General features: G+C 32.6%; 1 protein-coding gene across 4 annotated transcripts in view; it reads left to right on the forward strand.

The window, feature by feature from the left end:
- The window catches only part of LOC113517120 (chromodomain-helicase-DNA-binding protein 7), a 55060-nt gene continuing 40497 nt past the window's right edge, over positions 1-14563 (forward strand). For 2 of the 4 annotated variants that reach the window (XM_026901703.3, XM_052900927.1), the window contains exons 1-5: positions 1-254; positions 4566-4772; positions 5976-6268; positions 9375-9493; positions 10419-10520. In XM_026901703.3, coding sequence (XP_026757504.2) covers positions 4639-4772; positions 5976-6268; positions 9375-9493; positions 10419-10520 — 648 coding nt within the window. In that variant the 5' untranslated portion in view covers positions 1-254; positions 4566-4638. Of the gene's footprint in view, positions 255-4565; positions 4773-5975; positions 6269-9374; positions 9494-10418; positions 10521-13957; positions 14356-14563 lie in introns of those variants that run through there. The other 2 variants (XM_031908059.2, XM_052900928.1) reach the window with 2 other exon arrangements.

Genomic DNA, 14563 nt, shown 5'->3' on the forward strand with positions numbered 1-14563 from the left:
TACTTAGAATTTGGGAAAGGAAACAAAATGGACGGTGTGTGTAATGGCGTTGTTACGAATTTTTAACGCGGTGTGAAAAATATGCATTTATAAGACGAATCTCGAATAGTATATCAATTAAATAGTATTAACTATACGTACTCTTTTAAAGTCTGTCTATTTAATAACTTTATTGCTTTATCTTTTCTGAAGAATTTGAATCTATTTCTTGAGTATGGTGTCCATTTTGTGAACAATCTTGTGTGGCGTTTTCAGTAAGTTAATCTTATCTCTAATCTCTACTGTTTATTTGGTATTTGTATTATTATATCTTATTTTTATTAATATTATTTTTTTTTAATTTAAATATTTGTTTAGTTGAAATCGTTATATTATTCCGGTTTGCGGTTTGTCCCATTGTTACCTACTTTCTTATGTACATGATTACTGAAACACTTAAGTATGTCTTGTCCATGTCGGCTGTTTTGTTAAAATGCATATATAAACAAGTGTTTAAGGACATTTATTTTTATTTTTACTTATTTATAAATTTAGGTAATGTAAGTACATAAGCTATTGATGTGACAATAACATTTACCTATATGTTAAATGATCATCTTAGTGCTTAAATTTTATAATTACTATGGATTTAATTAATTTATTAGTTTGTACTAGATATGATATTGGTGTATAATGGTCATACCCTATCTTCCTCATGGAAACTGTCAGATGAGTATTTATTTTTAAGAAAATTTTAAAATCACAAACAACACTGATACCTATGTTCTATAGGTATTCTGTATCTATGATCTATAGTAATAAACAATTGGTGAAATTCATTAAAGTTGTAAGGAAATGCTAAAATGTGTATAATAAAGAATAAAACTGATTACTGTTTTATAAATTTTCATCAAAATTTTACGTAGGGACTAATATAATAGAGTTTGTTTGAACATGTTAATCTATGAAACTACTAGTCAGATTTGGAAAAAGTCTTTTTGTATGCTTTAACTCTTAAGGAAAGTTCTGTAACTTATAAAGATAGCCTATGCTCTTTAATGCCACAATAAAACCACAGGATACAGCTAGTTAAAATGAAATTAAAATAGGGTTATTTACCTTTTATTGTTTATAAATACTACTTTACTGATTGATATTAAAAATTTAGTTTAGATGTTCTTGAAATTTTATTATTGTAATTAACTGAATATTGTAATTGGATTATTCAGTACTCTGAATGCTATTTTGACATATGCATATTAGTACAGTTTTTAGTATTGTAAGAAATATTCAGTTATTAAATATTCAGTTTATTAGGTTACTTTTATCATATTCAGCCATATAACAAATATTTAATGATTGTTGTAATCAAATAATTGGAAAATATTAAATGGTGTTTTATGTTATAAGTTATAATTATTTAACTGTATATTTGTTTATGTATTAATAGTTGTAGCACTTCAGCTGCTCGCTAACGAAATGCTTTCCTACTGTACTGGGTTGACTGGAAGAGAGCTCTGTCAGAGATAAGTCCGCCCTTGCTCACAACATTTATAAATACATTATTTTATATGTAACTTACAAGTGCAGTAAAGAATATATATAATAATGAATTTATAATCATTAGTAAAGGGCACATGGCACTTCTGTATTCTGTATTACAAAAATAAAAAAATCTATGAAATGTCTATTCACTGAATTATCTTAACTAAAATTTGGAAGTGAGTTTTTTTGCATTTGTGAACACAAATGTAGCAGGGTGTGTGAGAATTGTAGGCACATACATACATTTGAACAAATGAGTAAAAAATAATCATTTATACAAATATGTGCATATTTTCTAGTTGTCCACTGGCTGCTATTGCCTAATATTTAACTAAAAAACCTAATATTTGGTTAAATATAATATTTGTTACAAGTCTAATAATTTGTGAATACCAAAGTGATGATTTAAGAGTACACCTGCTGATCTTTGTAGTATATTGTAATTAAATAACTGATCTATGAAGTTTAGAACATTTCTCACCCAAGGTATGTTCTCTGTTTGATGTTATTTTAAAATTTTTACTGCAGTTTATGGAATTAACATTTGGTATAGGTAACCTGTAACTTCCTTGTAATGATTCCTATTTAGTTCTTATATCCATGGGAATTTTTAGCCAATAATAGTGCTTACTTCCATACTATCATATTTTAAATTAAGAAGTTTTTTCTGTAGAGACTTGACTATTCAATTAACAAATCCCTCTACTTATTTTTTAAGAAGTGAAAATGGAATGGCTCCCCCTGCCTATGATTATACCAAATGTATGATTATGCCCTGTAAAAGTAAACACTTGTGATAGAGAAAATTGAAATTTTTTTTTAATAATCATATGAATATACATAAGAATCATAGTATGAATCAGTTTTCTTTTTTTATCACTAAAGCACAATGTGGGATCACAGTATGGTGCTATTTAATTTAATTCATGCAGTGATTAAAAAGCAATTGTTCTGTGTAACACAGTTTTTAAATTAAGTGTAATATACATTTGATATTAGGGAATTGCTTACAAGTTTGCTATTATAAATCATAATAATCTATGATGATTGAATCACTGGTACCCCAATGAATCAGTCTCCCCCTTCCCCCATGTTTTAGATTATATTTTCCCTTTCAGCCTATCTTTAAATTTTTGTTTATCATGAACAATAAAGATATGTTACAGAGGCATCAAAATGTGTACATGATTCCTTCCATCAATTTTAGTAAACTCCGCATCAAGATTTAAGTTTTAGTTATAAAGGATATGGAAAACATCAATTGTGAATACATCACTTATTTCCGATTTATCAAAGATATAGTTGTCATGGTGAAAGAATTCCTGGAGGAATACAAAATTATGCTTCATGATTTTATATAATAGTATTTCTCTAAAGACAAATGTAGATAAGATTAATCATGTTTTTATTAATCGTATTGAAATCTACTCCTAAATTGTCGAAAAATATGTTTACCTGGAACATCTGACAGGTCAGTTGGCAAAAAAATCTGAAATGATCAGCATTCGGGACGCTATGATACATATTCTCATTTAAAATACCTCAAAATCAGAGAGACAAAGGTATTTAACCAATATATGTTGCCAGTAATGATTTATCATATTGAAACAGTCTGGTTTGACAGTATTTGGGAAACTACACCTCATCTTCATCTAAAATACCTCGACATTTGAAAACAAAGGTCTTTAAACAATATCTGTTATCAGTAACAGGAATACAAGCAAAATGTGACCCTACATTGTTAACCAAATCTAGAATATCCAAGAAGCATGGAAATCTATAGTAAGGAATATCTATGTTTTAAATTCTGCTGTGTAAAATCTGAAAGTGTGATGAAATCAGAAATGAGGATATTTGTTGAAGAATCAAAATAACCAATATAGCTTCAAGGATAAGAAAGCTGGAATGTATAGTATAAGCAACTTCAAGAATTTTGCTGTTTAACTAAACGGGAGAAGTTGTATCGCTTTATGTTACAGTTTTATCATAAGCGTATAGCTTTTCCCCTTAGTTATACAAGCATCAGCCTCAATGATGTTCAGAAAAATCATCAGAGTAACAAGTTGTACTAGGTTTTCTGATATATTTTCTAATATTCATGACAACAATCATCTCATAGATTATGTAACTAATTCTATATCTATTGTTAGTGTCTGATCAAAACTCAATTTTACCGCCTAAATCGAAACCGAAACTTTTGAAACAGTTCTTTCATACAATAAAATTTTTGTTTTTTTTTAACTAAATGACGAGTTGTTTTTATTAAATATAATAAAAAGGGAAATATTTTAAATTAGCTTAATAGTAAAAGCAAGTTTGTTATTGCTGTATATTCGTAACATTAGTAAGGATTAGTATCGATAAAAAATAGAGAGGACTGGGGGAGGGAAACGGATTGTTAGTAAATAGTCTATATGCTATCAATATACCCTATCCATCCAGAATGAAAAACAGAAAATCGATTATTTTTAGGCGACTTCCATAATAAAGATTTAAATGACTGAATTTTGCTAATATATTGGAAGGAGTTATGAAAATCGGTTCAGAATTGGTGGTGCAATTGCATAACATAGTCACAATAATTGACTATTGACCTTTTTACTCTAAGATCTTGCCACTGATTACTGCATGTATTGTCACTGTTTAAATTGTGGATAAGTGTTAAAATTGTTTCAATAATAGACCATAAAAGACTATTTGTGACTCCATATTTTATAAAATTTTTGTTTTAATGTATCTTCCCTGTGTTTGGGCACATATCTTTACACAACAGCCAAAAATATTTGAAATATTGCATAACTGCTAATATGATAACATGTATGTACATCACTTGGTTCAGTTTGGCCCAACGTAGGCGCCAAGTTTTGACTGTTATTAATAATCTATGTATAGTATTTAGATATCTGTAGAAGAAAACAACTTTAAGTCGAGACATAAGGCTTATTTTTGGTATATTTTTATTTTGAATGTGTAAACTCCTCATTGTATACGCAGATTGATATTTGTATTACGCGTATAAAATTATTATTTTAATATTCCAGGATAAAATGGACGCACTAAGTTATTGTTGGACACTTCAACGCCAAATAATATTAATTCACTCTTAATTGAGTGATGGACTCATATAATTTATTTGGTGATGATGGAAGCGGTATGTTGGAAGGACTTACTGATCTTGGTGGAACAGACAGCTTTGCTGGTGGCTCATCATCTTCAGTAGCTGATAACAAAGAAACTACAGATAACAGGTGTTTATGTTATTTATAGCTCTTCAAATCTCATCTTTTTTTTTTTAAACTTTAATGGCACTATTTTTTATTAGTTCGATTAATTTTAAAATGTTGCTTAATAAACATTTTAAAATAGTCAAATTGATCCACCCATTCTCAAATGATATGGCCACTAGCGGACATCATTTGACTTTTATTTTACATGACTGAATAACAAGCTACTGGTCCGGGGGTGGGGTTCGTAATGGGGACTAGCAAACAATGTATTCTTCAGTCCAGTTTGACTTTCTCGGGATCCCCCTGGAAACCATCGTGTTTAACTCTGTAATAATTTTATTATCACCCATTAAAAAATGTTGTACCTGATGTAAAGTAGTACTGTTATTTATAGAGTTGTTGCTGTCTCTGAGAACTATAGTATTAATGTCTTCTCCTATCCTGTAATTCTGCTATATATTTTAACATAAACGTGGTGTTTGTATTGGTAAAAGGCATAAACTACTTTTTATCCTGGTTAAACAATACATCCCAATGACGAATTTTGAGATTAATTCTTTTAGAACTCATTTACCATTCTTAATAATTCTTAATAACACTCATGTATGGAAGCGAATCGTGGGTATGGCAGAAGAAGCATGAAAGTAAAATAAATGCTGTAGAGATGAGAGCTTTGAGAAGTATGTGTGGTATTACATTAAAAGATAGAGTAAGAAACAGTGTGATTAGAGAGAAGTGTGGACTGAAAGACGATGTAGTGACAAAAATCGAAAAAGGAATGTTGCGTTGGTTTGGTCATTTGGAGAGGATGCATGAAAGAAGAATTACGAAAGAGTTATATCGAGCAAGAATGATTGGAGATGTCGGTAGGGGCCGCCCTAGACGGGCGTATATTGACCAAATAGGTCGCCTATTTGGTCAACATACGCCCGTCTAGGGCGTATGAAGATGTAGGGCGTGCTGAAGAAGGGCCAAATTAGAAGTACCCGTAACCGGCGAGCGTGTATGAAAAGATTGATGAATGTGGAAGAAACGAAAGAGGTTTGTTTGAATCGAAGCATTTGGCCTTCATTTGTTTCTGCCTACCCTAATGGGAGACAGGCGTGACAGATATGTATGTATGTATAATAATTGTTATTTACTAAAGTAAATGTAATGAATAATTAATATTAATTTACCTAATTTAAATAGATTAAATAGTTTGTAATTTATAAAATGTTTTAGTTATAGGCCAACATATAACCAAGGCAGTGTGGCACAAGAAGGCTCGATTCAGAAACTAGCCCCTTTTGGAGGAGGGAGTGCTGGTAGCATATCAAGTAATGCTCAACCAGTGCCTCCACCAGGGGCTCCACCAGGTCCAGAGTACCATGATTATGGCAACTATCCTCCTCGCCCACGTTTACCTCAGCCGCCACATGCGCCGCTACATCCATCGCATCATGTGCATCCTTCACACTCATATCCTGGATATCATCCTGGACCAGATCCAATGTACACCATGCCTGAACAAACAGGTATATTTGTTTTATTTAATTAAAGTTAATAAGAAATATACAATTAATATAAAATACAATTTTTCTGGAAAAAGTGTCAATGAGCAAAACTATGTAGTGTTTTTTTATACCTACTATAATTACACTCGTCAAAAGTATCTCGGGATCAAGATTAATCACGTTTTTGAAAATTATTACAAATTAGTTTTCTTAGTTGATTTTTTTTTTTACTCTTATTGAGTGGGATATTCTATAAATTTCATAATTTAACAAAACTATGAAATTTATAGAATAAATAGTTTACCATTTCTCTCACAGTCTCTTTAATTCAAATCAATAAATGAACATTATATACCTAGAGAAGACGTCACTTGAACTGAGAAAAAATATTTTGAAATATTTTATAAACTTGTTCTTGACAACCTGCTGTGGCTATTACAAAATGTTCAGTGTATTCTGTGCTGTCGCCTTTGAAGATGCTATCGCATTCTTGACGATGTAGCTGAGTACCACATTGGTGTGTTATAACAATTTTGCTCTTCATGGACGTCTTAATAAACGGACCCGGTTGCAATGGGCTAGTAAATATAGACATTGGGCAAAAGAGAAATGGTTTTTGATGAATTTCGCTTTGTTATGAGACCAGAACAGGACGTTTGCGGCAGGTATTTGAATGGCGTAAAAACAGAACTGTTTTTGATCAAATCTTAAACAATTGTATCAGATGTTGTAATTCCATTGCGAACCCAATTGGGAATTTCCTTTTAGCTTATGCATCTTATACATGATAATATACGTTCAAACACCGATCGAGTTTTATATACTTGCCGTAGTTAACATCATTGTATTACTGTGAGATACTCAATCGCCATACCTTATACCATTGAACACGCATGGAATATACTTAAAGTCCTGTCAAGTTTATGTCTCCTGTTTGCATCAGAAAACTTTTTCTCTTGTTATAATAGAAGTGCGAAGGAGGTCATTCGGCAATGCGATTTTCAGGGAGTCATATTGAGCATGCCTATTCAGTGTATTTGAATGCCAAAAATACGAGGTATGTTAAAAAAAAGGAAATTTTTGTTTTTTTTTTTTTTTAATGTGTTTCTTCGTCTACATTAATGTTGTCTCCTTCAAATTAGACCCCATTAGATATTACTTTTGTGTGCCAACGTTTCTTACAATTCTCGAAACACTTTTCAAACTCGATCTTTGGGATAGCCTTTAGTTCTTTCAGCGATGCACTTTTCATGTCATTATGCCTGTAAAACAACCACCTTTTAAGGTTCTCTTTATTTTAAATAGGAAATTGTCACCCGAAACCATGTCTGGCGAATATTTAGGCGAGGGCATCGCTTCAGTATTGCTTTTGGCTAAAAATTCATTAACAAGCAATAAAGTGTTAGGATACGTATTATCGTAGTACAAAAGCCATGAATTGTTTTTCCACAAATCCGGGCGTTTTTTTTTTCGGATTGCTCAACGCAAATGGCGTTAAAATTGTAGGTAGTAGTATGGTTATTAACATAATGAAAAAATATTACAATCAGACTCTACAAACCCGTTATTTTCTAAATAAATCTCGTACAGGCAATTATTAGCTAGCTAACTACCTAACTAACTAGCGTAAGAGCGGAGACACTTTGTCAGTCTAGTCACAGCAAAACACTTTAGTCAATTTACGTAGATATATTTAAGTTTTTTTTTTTTTTTTTTATACAATTTAGAATGGCAAACAAGCTGATGAAAAGTGGGAACCATCGCCTATAGACTATAGACCTCTTGGTTTATCTTACGCACCAATGGGCATCAGCCATCGAGAGTCAAGGTGAGGCGCTCGCTGTCAGTTTTGATATTGTTAAGGCATTTGACCGGGTCTGACATCGGAGTCTTTTATTGAAATTGCCTTACTATCGGCTTCCCGACAGTCTGTGTAAATGGATTGCCTGTTTTTTGTCCAGCAGACGCACAAAAACCGTTGTACGCGGTTGCTGCTTCGATAGCATGGACATTAACACTGGCGTCCCGCAGGGCTCTGTGCTATCCCCGACATTGTTTCTGCTGCATATTCATGATATGTTAGTCTAAGATGGCATTCATTGTTATGCACATGACAGCATTGGGGATGCCCCATTATACATGTCACATCAATGCCCCTCTTTCCATCGTGGAGGACAATCTTGAACAGGTTGTGTCTGAAATCGAGAGAATGTTAGCTGGAATCTCTGATTGGGGACGACCAAACTTAGTCCAGTTTAACCCTGCTAAGATAAGCTTGCGCGTTTACCGTTAAAAAAATCATTTGCTGTGGCTCCACAATTCCAGGGTATATCTTTTAACTTCTCTAAAATCATTGGGATTCTTGGTGTCGACATCTCTAATGACGTACAATTTCGCCACCTCGAAGATAAGGTGAAGCTGGAATCCAAAATACTCGGTGTGCTTAATAGAACGAAGCGTTACTTCACGCCGGATCAACGATTAATGCTCCACAAATCGCAAATCGGGCCCCACATGGGGTATTGCCGTCACTTATGGGTGGGAGGACCTAGATACCAGCTTGAACCCTTCGACTCAGTGCAACGATGAGCTATGAGAATTGACTATGGTTTCAGGCTTACAAGTGGTATCAAACCCTTAAGTCTTAGGAGAGATTTTGCCTTACTCTGCGTGTTCTACCGTTTGTACAATTAATTGTGCTCAGAGGAATTGTTCAATATGATGCCTACGGCCACTATCTACCTTCGTACGGCTCGCCATCGACAGGGAGTTCACTCTCATACCCTACAACCTAGATAGTCATGTACAACACGGTTTCAGAGATATTTTCTCCCACAGACATTCAGATTATGGAATGAGCTCCCTGCCGAGGTTTTTCTAGGAGACTACACCATGGGGTTCTACAAAAGGGGGGTAAAGAGGTTTCTTTAGGATCGGCAACGCTCGCGTAATACTCCTAATATTGCAGACGTCCATAGGCTACGGTAACCGCTTACTATCAGGTGGGCCGTATACTTGTTGGCCACAACAGTGGTTTAAAAAAATCTCAAAGAACCCAAATACCAGATATAGAACAACACGTTATGTTTATCTTTCTAAATATATGTGAAAAAATATTTAATGACAGGTATTGGGGATATGGGTGTATGGTCTGGTGCGCCAGGAGCTAACAGATATGGTCCCATCCCCGGCTACAGACATACTTATGAACACCAGCAAAAAATCCATCAGTATACTCCACAACAGGTAAAGTAACTAATATAAACAGTATTAAACAGTCTTATTATAAAACTAAACAAATTGGTAGATCGCATTTGTTTGTTAAGAGGCGATAACTTGTACTTGTGACTAAATACAACTACGGAATATTCACATCCATTGAGCGTTTTTAAATTTACCGTAGCACAGCACATTATTGCAAAATTTTATCGTTTTGTTGCCGTATAATTGGACAAAAAATGGTTGTCATTATAAAGTTACATATCTGACATGCGATGTCGCGTACTAAATTCAAATATGTATATAAAAAATGTAGTTATTTGCAAAGTCTCTTGTCGTTTCTCTGTGTATGACTATACATATTTAACTGAAACTAATTTTTTGTGGAGCAAAATCTACAAACAGTAACTTGTTAGGTGGTCTTTCTAGACTTTACAGAGGGTAAATCTTAACCATATACGGAATCATGTTGCATAGTTGCAAATAAGCTGAAATAAATGTATTAAGCAACAAGAATATTATTTAAAATGTAGGTTAACAACAGATAATTTAAATACTAAACGACCAATTGGATAGCGGTTATATGTGTATATATACCAACTAGATAGGTGTTATTTTTACCGCCCAAAGTGTTAGGTGTGTATATAAACCAGTATTCATTATACTATTATTATATATTATTTCTACAATAGTTTGAATGCGGTTTTCACTATTGTATGTCTGAAGGTTTAACCTAAAAACTTATATATGTTTTATCTATCCATAGCATTTAGAAATGGTCTATCTAATTTGATTTCTTCTGAAAACCGCGCTTACGAAGTAGTGAATAAAAATCTAGTGGAAAATATAAATGTATATTTAAAAATTTTAACAATATTTTTGTCCTTAAACACATTCAAAACACATATACAACACTTATTTAAAATGTGTACAATTTATTTGTTTGTTTTAGGCATCTAATATAGGCGGTCTTCAGTCGCAGAATGGAACATATTTACCACGACAGCCTCATTTTTCCCAGCCTACATCGCAGCAAATTTATGGGCAACAACAGGTATACAATGTTTTATATGTCTGGCATAAGTAGTGAACGCCCAAAATATCGACAACAATATTTCGGTCTCTGTCACTAGTTGCGTACTTATAAATGCGAAATGATATCGTGAATCAAGTATCAGTCCTAAAATAGAAATTTCAGTGTTTCATGAAATTTTCAAAAGAGATATTCATGTTATAAAAGAGTCATTCATTATATTTATGGCAGGGGTTCAAAGAAGTCACCACGAGAAGTTTTAAGGATCAATATTCTCACAATTGCTTCTTAATATATTTATGAGTACTTTATATAAACAACACCAAAATATTGTTTATTTAAAAAAAAAGTTTGTGCTTGCATTGATAAAAGATTATGTAATAATCACAAGTTAAAATTAAATCATCCAAATGCCATTTAAATAAGTTTAGCAATTCTTTCTATAGGAATTGTGTACGGTTTTATAACAAACTATAAAACTTTGTTTATCTGAAAACTTGGCTGAAAAAGGCTACAGGCTTTTAGATTAAATCTTACATATAACAAATTATTTACAAGAAGGCCTATTGTAGAATTGATGAGTTTTATAAATGACTAGCGATCCGACCTGACTTCGCACGGGTGCAGATTGCTGTAGATTTTCATCACTGTACAACCCGCCACAAACTAAAGTTCTATCTTAACTATTTAGATGAGTGGCGGTCCTCCACGGTGCGTTTTTCAAAGCACTTACTTCCACGCACAATCACTCTTTCGAATCAACTTACAGCTGTAGTATTTCCGAACCGATACGATATCATAACTTTCAAGAAAAGAGCATATTCTTTTTTAAAAGGCCGGCAGTATACCTGCAATGCCTCTGGTGTTATGGGTGGTCATAGACGTCGGTAGTCGCCTACCATCAGGTAGCCGCGCCGCATGCTCGTTAGCAACCCTGTGTTATAAAAAAAATTATAAGGATATTGTGTCTGAATAATTGTGATGCGAATTTAAAAAGTTGTTTATTTTTGGATTTTTGCAAGTAAAGTTTTGAATATAAAAATATTTCATACAGTCTGTCAATATGGATTTTTAAAATATTTTGGGATTTTAGATTATAAAAATTAAATTAATTGTTTATTAATAAATTAAAATCCATGATGAAAAAAAAATTAAAATGAATCACACTTGATTAAATTTGGTCAAATTTGACCGAATAATTCTTGACCTGATTATACTAAAATCTATTTTAATCAAATTGGATCAGTTAACATAACCATATTTAGTCAAATTGGACCAAACTTTATCAAATTATACCAATTTCGATTAAAGTAGTCAATCTTAGCCCAAATGAGACAAACTTGATTAAACTGACCAAGTTTTGCCCAACTTGATCAAACTTGACTAGACTAAACTGACCAAATTTAGTACAGCCTGATCAAACTTATCCAAATTTGCTTTACCTTAGCTCAAATTGGTCAAGTTTGATGAGTTTAATGAAATTTGGTCGCGCTTGATCATTTTAGGCCAAGTATGGCCAAATTCAGTCAGTTTAATCAAGTTGTTAAGTAATGTAGTCAAGTGCATTCTTTAATTTAGTTGAAAATAAATGTGACAACAATTCAACGAAGCTGGGCCAAACTTGTATAAAATTGCCTAAAATTTATCCCAAAATTAAGAACATTGACATCCATCGTCTTTTTTATCAAACCCGTATTTAAAATTTATATCGACAAGATATGATTGCCATACAAGACCAAATGATCGAAACTCTGAATTACCAAAAATTCATTTATAAAACAAAATTTACTGCCAAATTTATGCAGACTGTGCAACAGTAATTCGGAGACCATACAGCATATTTTAGGAGCTTGTAAATTCATAGTCTAGACCAGTGGTGAACAAACTTTTTTAATGGGGGGCTACAAAGTTTAAGAAATTCTAGAGGACGGCCAGAATTATAGAAAAAATGCATTTTGTGTTAAAGCTTTTAATCATAATATTATAAAAAACATTAAAGCATTACCCACAAATGTTACAAATTACCTTTTACCTTAAATAATAATTAATTTAACTTTTATTCGTAGGCCCTGCCATAGTAGGCGTATGAAACATATGGAATTGTTTTTGATTTTCTATAATATTTTCGAATTTAGCGGCTAATTTAGCGTCACTTATAGGTTATGCATCTATTATTCTACTAAGTAGAACCTACTTTATACTTTTCGACCATCAAAACGTAATTATAGCGGGCCATATACTATCCATGTCAATGCACCTTCGGCGGGCCGGATTAAATGCTTTCGCGGGCCGGAGTTGGTCCGCGGGCCGTACTTTGCCCATTACTGGTTTAGACCGATTACAAATACAGACATGACCAGGTTCCCAACATTATTCATCAAAAATTAGCTCACAAATACAAACTTATACCAGAAGCATACACACCTTATTATAAATATACCCCCGATGTAGTAGTTGAAAATAATACACACAAAATAAACTATGATCGTGCTACCTTGACAGATAAAACTATACATTATAATGGACCTGATATTACTCTCCTAGATAAAATGAACCGCAAAACAAATATTATCGACATTGCAGTCCCAAATACACACAATGTACAGAACTCTATAGATGAAAAACTGGCAAAATATACAGACCTAAAGAACGAAATAAACCGCATGTGGCGTCCCGAATCCGCAACCATAGTCCCAATAGTACTATCTACTACAGAAGTAATCCCGAATCAGCTACACTTATCACAGAACTCTTGACCTTCCGCACGGAAGGTCAAGAGCGTAGCACTACACTAACATCGAACTGCAAAAATCTATAATACTAAACATCTGTTCCATTGCTTAACTTGTAACCAAAATTAAATTATCTATAAATTCTACGAAATACTAGACAGCCAGCTCGTACTTATGGCAATAAAGCCAACTTTACGTTAAATTGTAAATCAAAATTAATAATAATAATACCCAAAATAAAATGTAAGAAATCATGTATTACAATAAAAAAAGCTTAACTCTATGTCCAAAGTAGTAAAACAATAAAGTAGTTAATTAATAAAATTTAACAAACAATTTTACAATTCAAAAGTATTGTTGCTTGCGTCAAGTCCTTTACGAAATACCAAACGAATGTATGGCTTTAAATTTTGAATTTTAATTAGCTTTTAGCCTATAAAAGAATAAAAAATAAAAGTCGTTTTGACTTTATATATAACTATTATAGTCGCCATGTCAATATTAGACATCTTTATTTTTATAATAATTATAATGGCCTGGCAATTGAACGGCAACATATTCTACAAATGAAATAGTTTATTCTTAAGTACACTTACTAGTGTATAGACAGTAATATACTTATATATAGGTTAAGTTTATTAGTCACCGTGTCACGGTGCTTGTGATCGCACACCTTCGAAACGGATCTACAGATTTTTATGATTTTTTATGTATGTTTGGTAGGTATGAGAATAGGTTTGAAAGTGTATTTCATACCGTTAGGTGACTTAAGATTGTCAGTTAGTATTATTAAATATTTCTCCCTTATGACTTACTGTTAACAAATTAAAATAGGATAATGTTCTTCTCGTTTCACAATAATGTTGATTTTCACTATTTGAAAACAAAAACTACATTTGTACTTTCAGATGTAAATTACATTGTAATCGTCTGTTGGACGATATAGATCCGGCAATTATTGCTAGTCTCTATCTTCCGAGTCAGTCTTCCAGCTTTGCTTGGTTTTTGATATCTTTCATTTTTAGGGTGGTTACGAGGTCACATTTTGAACACTGCCGGTATGAAAATATCTTCTACCGATATTTCTCAATAGATATTTGGATATAAGAAGTATCTGAATTTCGGTACGTATTGTAGAACCAATTTTCTGTTTTTACCATAATCTCAACGCCGTTCTTAAACTTACTCTTCCATATATTAGTTTTATGCTCATGTTTTGGTACCAATATTTAATCAGAGGTTGGTGATCATCAGGGCTATCTTTAGAAGCTGCCATTCAGAAAAACAATCTAATGATCATTCTAAACCAGTTTATAAGATTTTACAAGGAAA

The sequence above is a fragment of the Galleria mellonella genome, unplaced genomic scaffold, assembly GCF_026898425.1.
Source record: "Galleria mellonella isolate WM207_F2 unplaced genomic scaffold, CSIRO_AGI_GalMel_v1 utg72, whole genome shotgun sequence".
Classification (NCBI taxonomy): domain Eukaryota; kingdom Metazoa; phylum Arthropoda; class Insecta; order Lepidoptera; family Pyralidae; genus Galleria; species Galleria mellonella.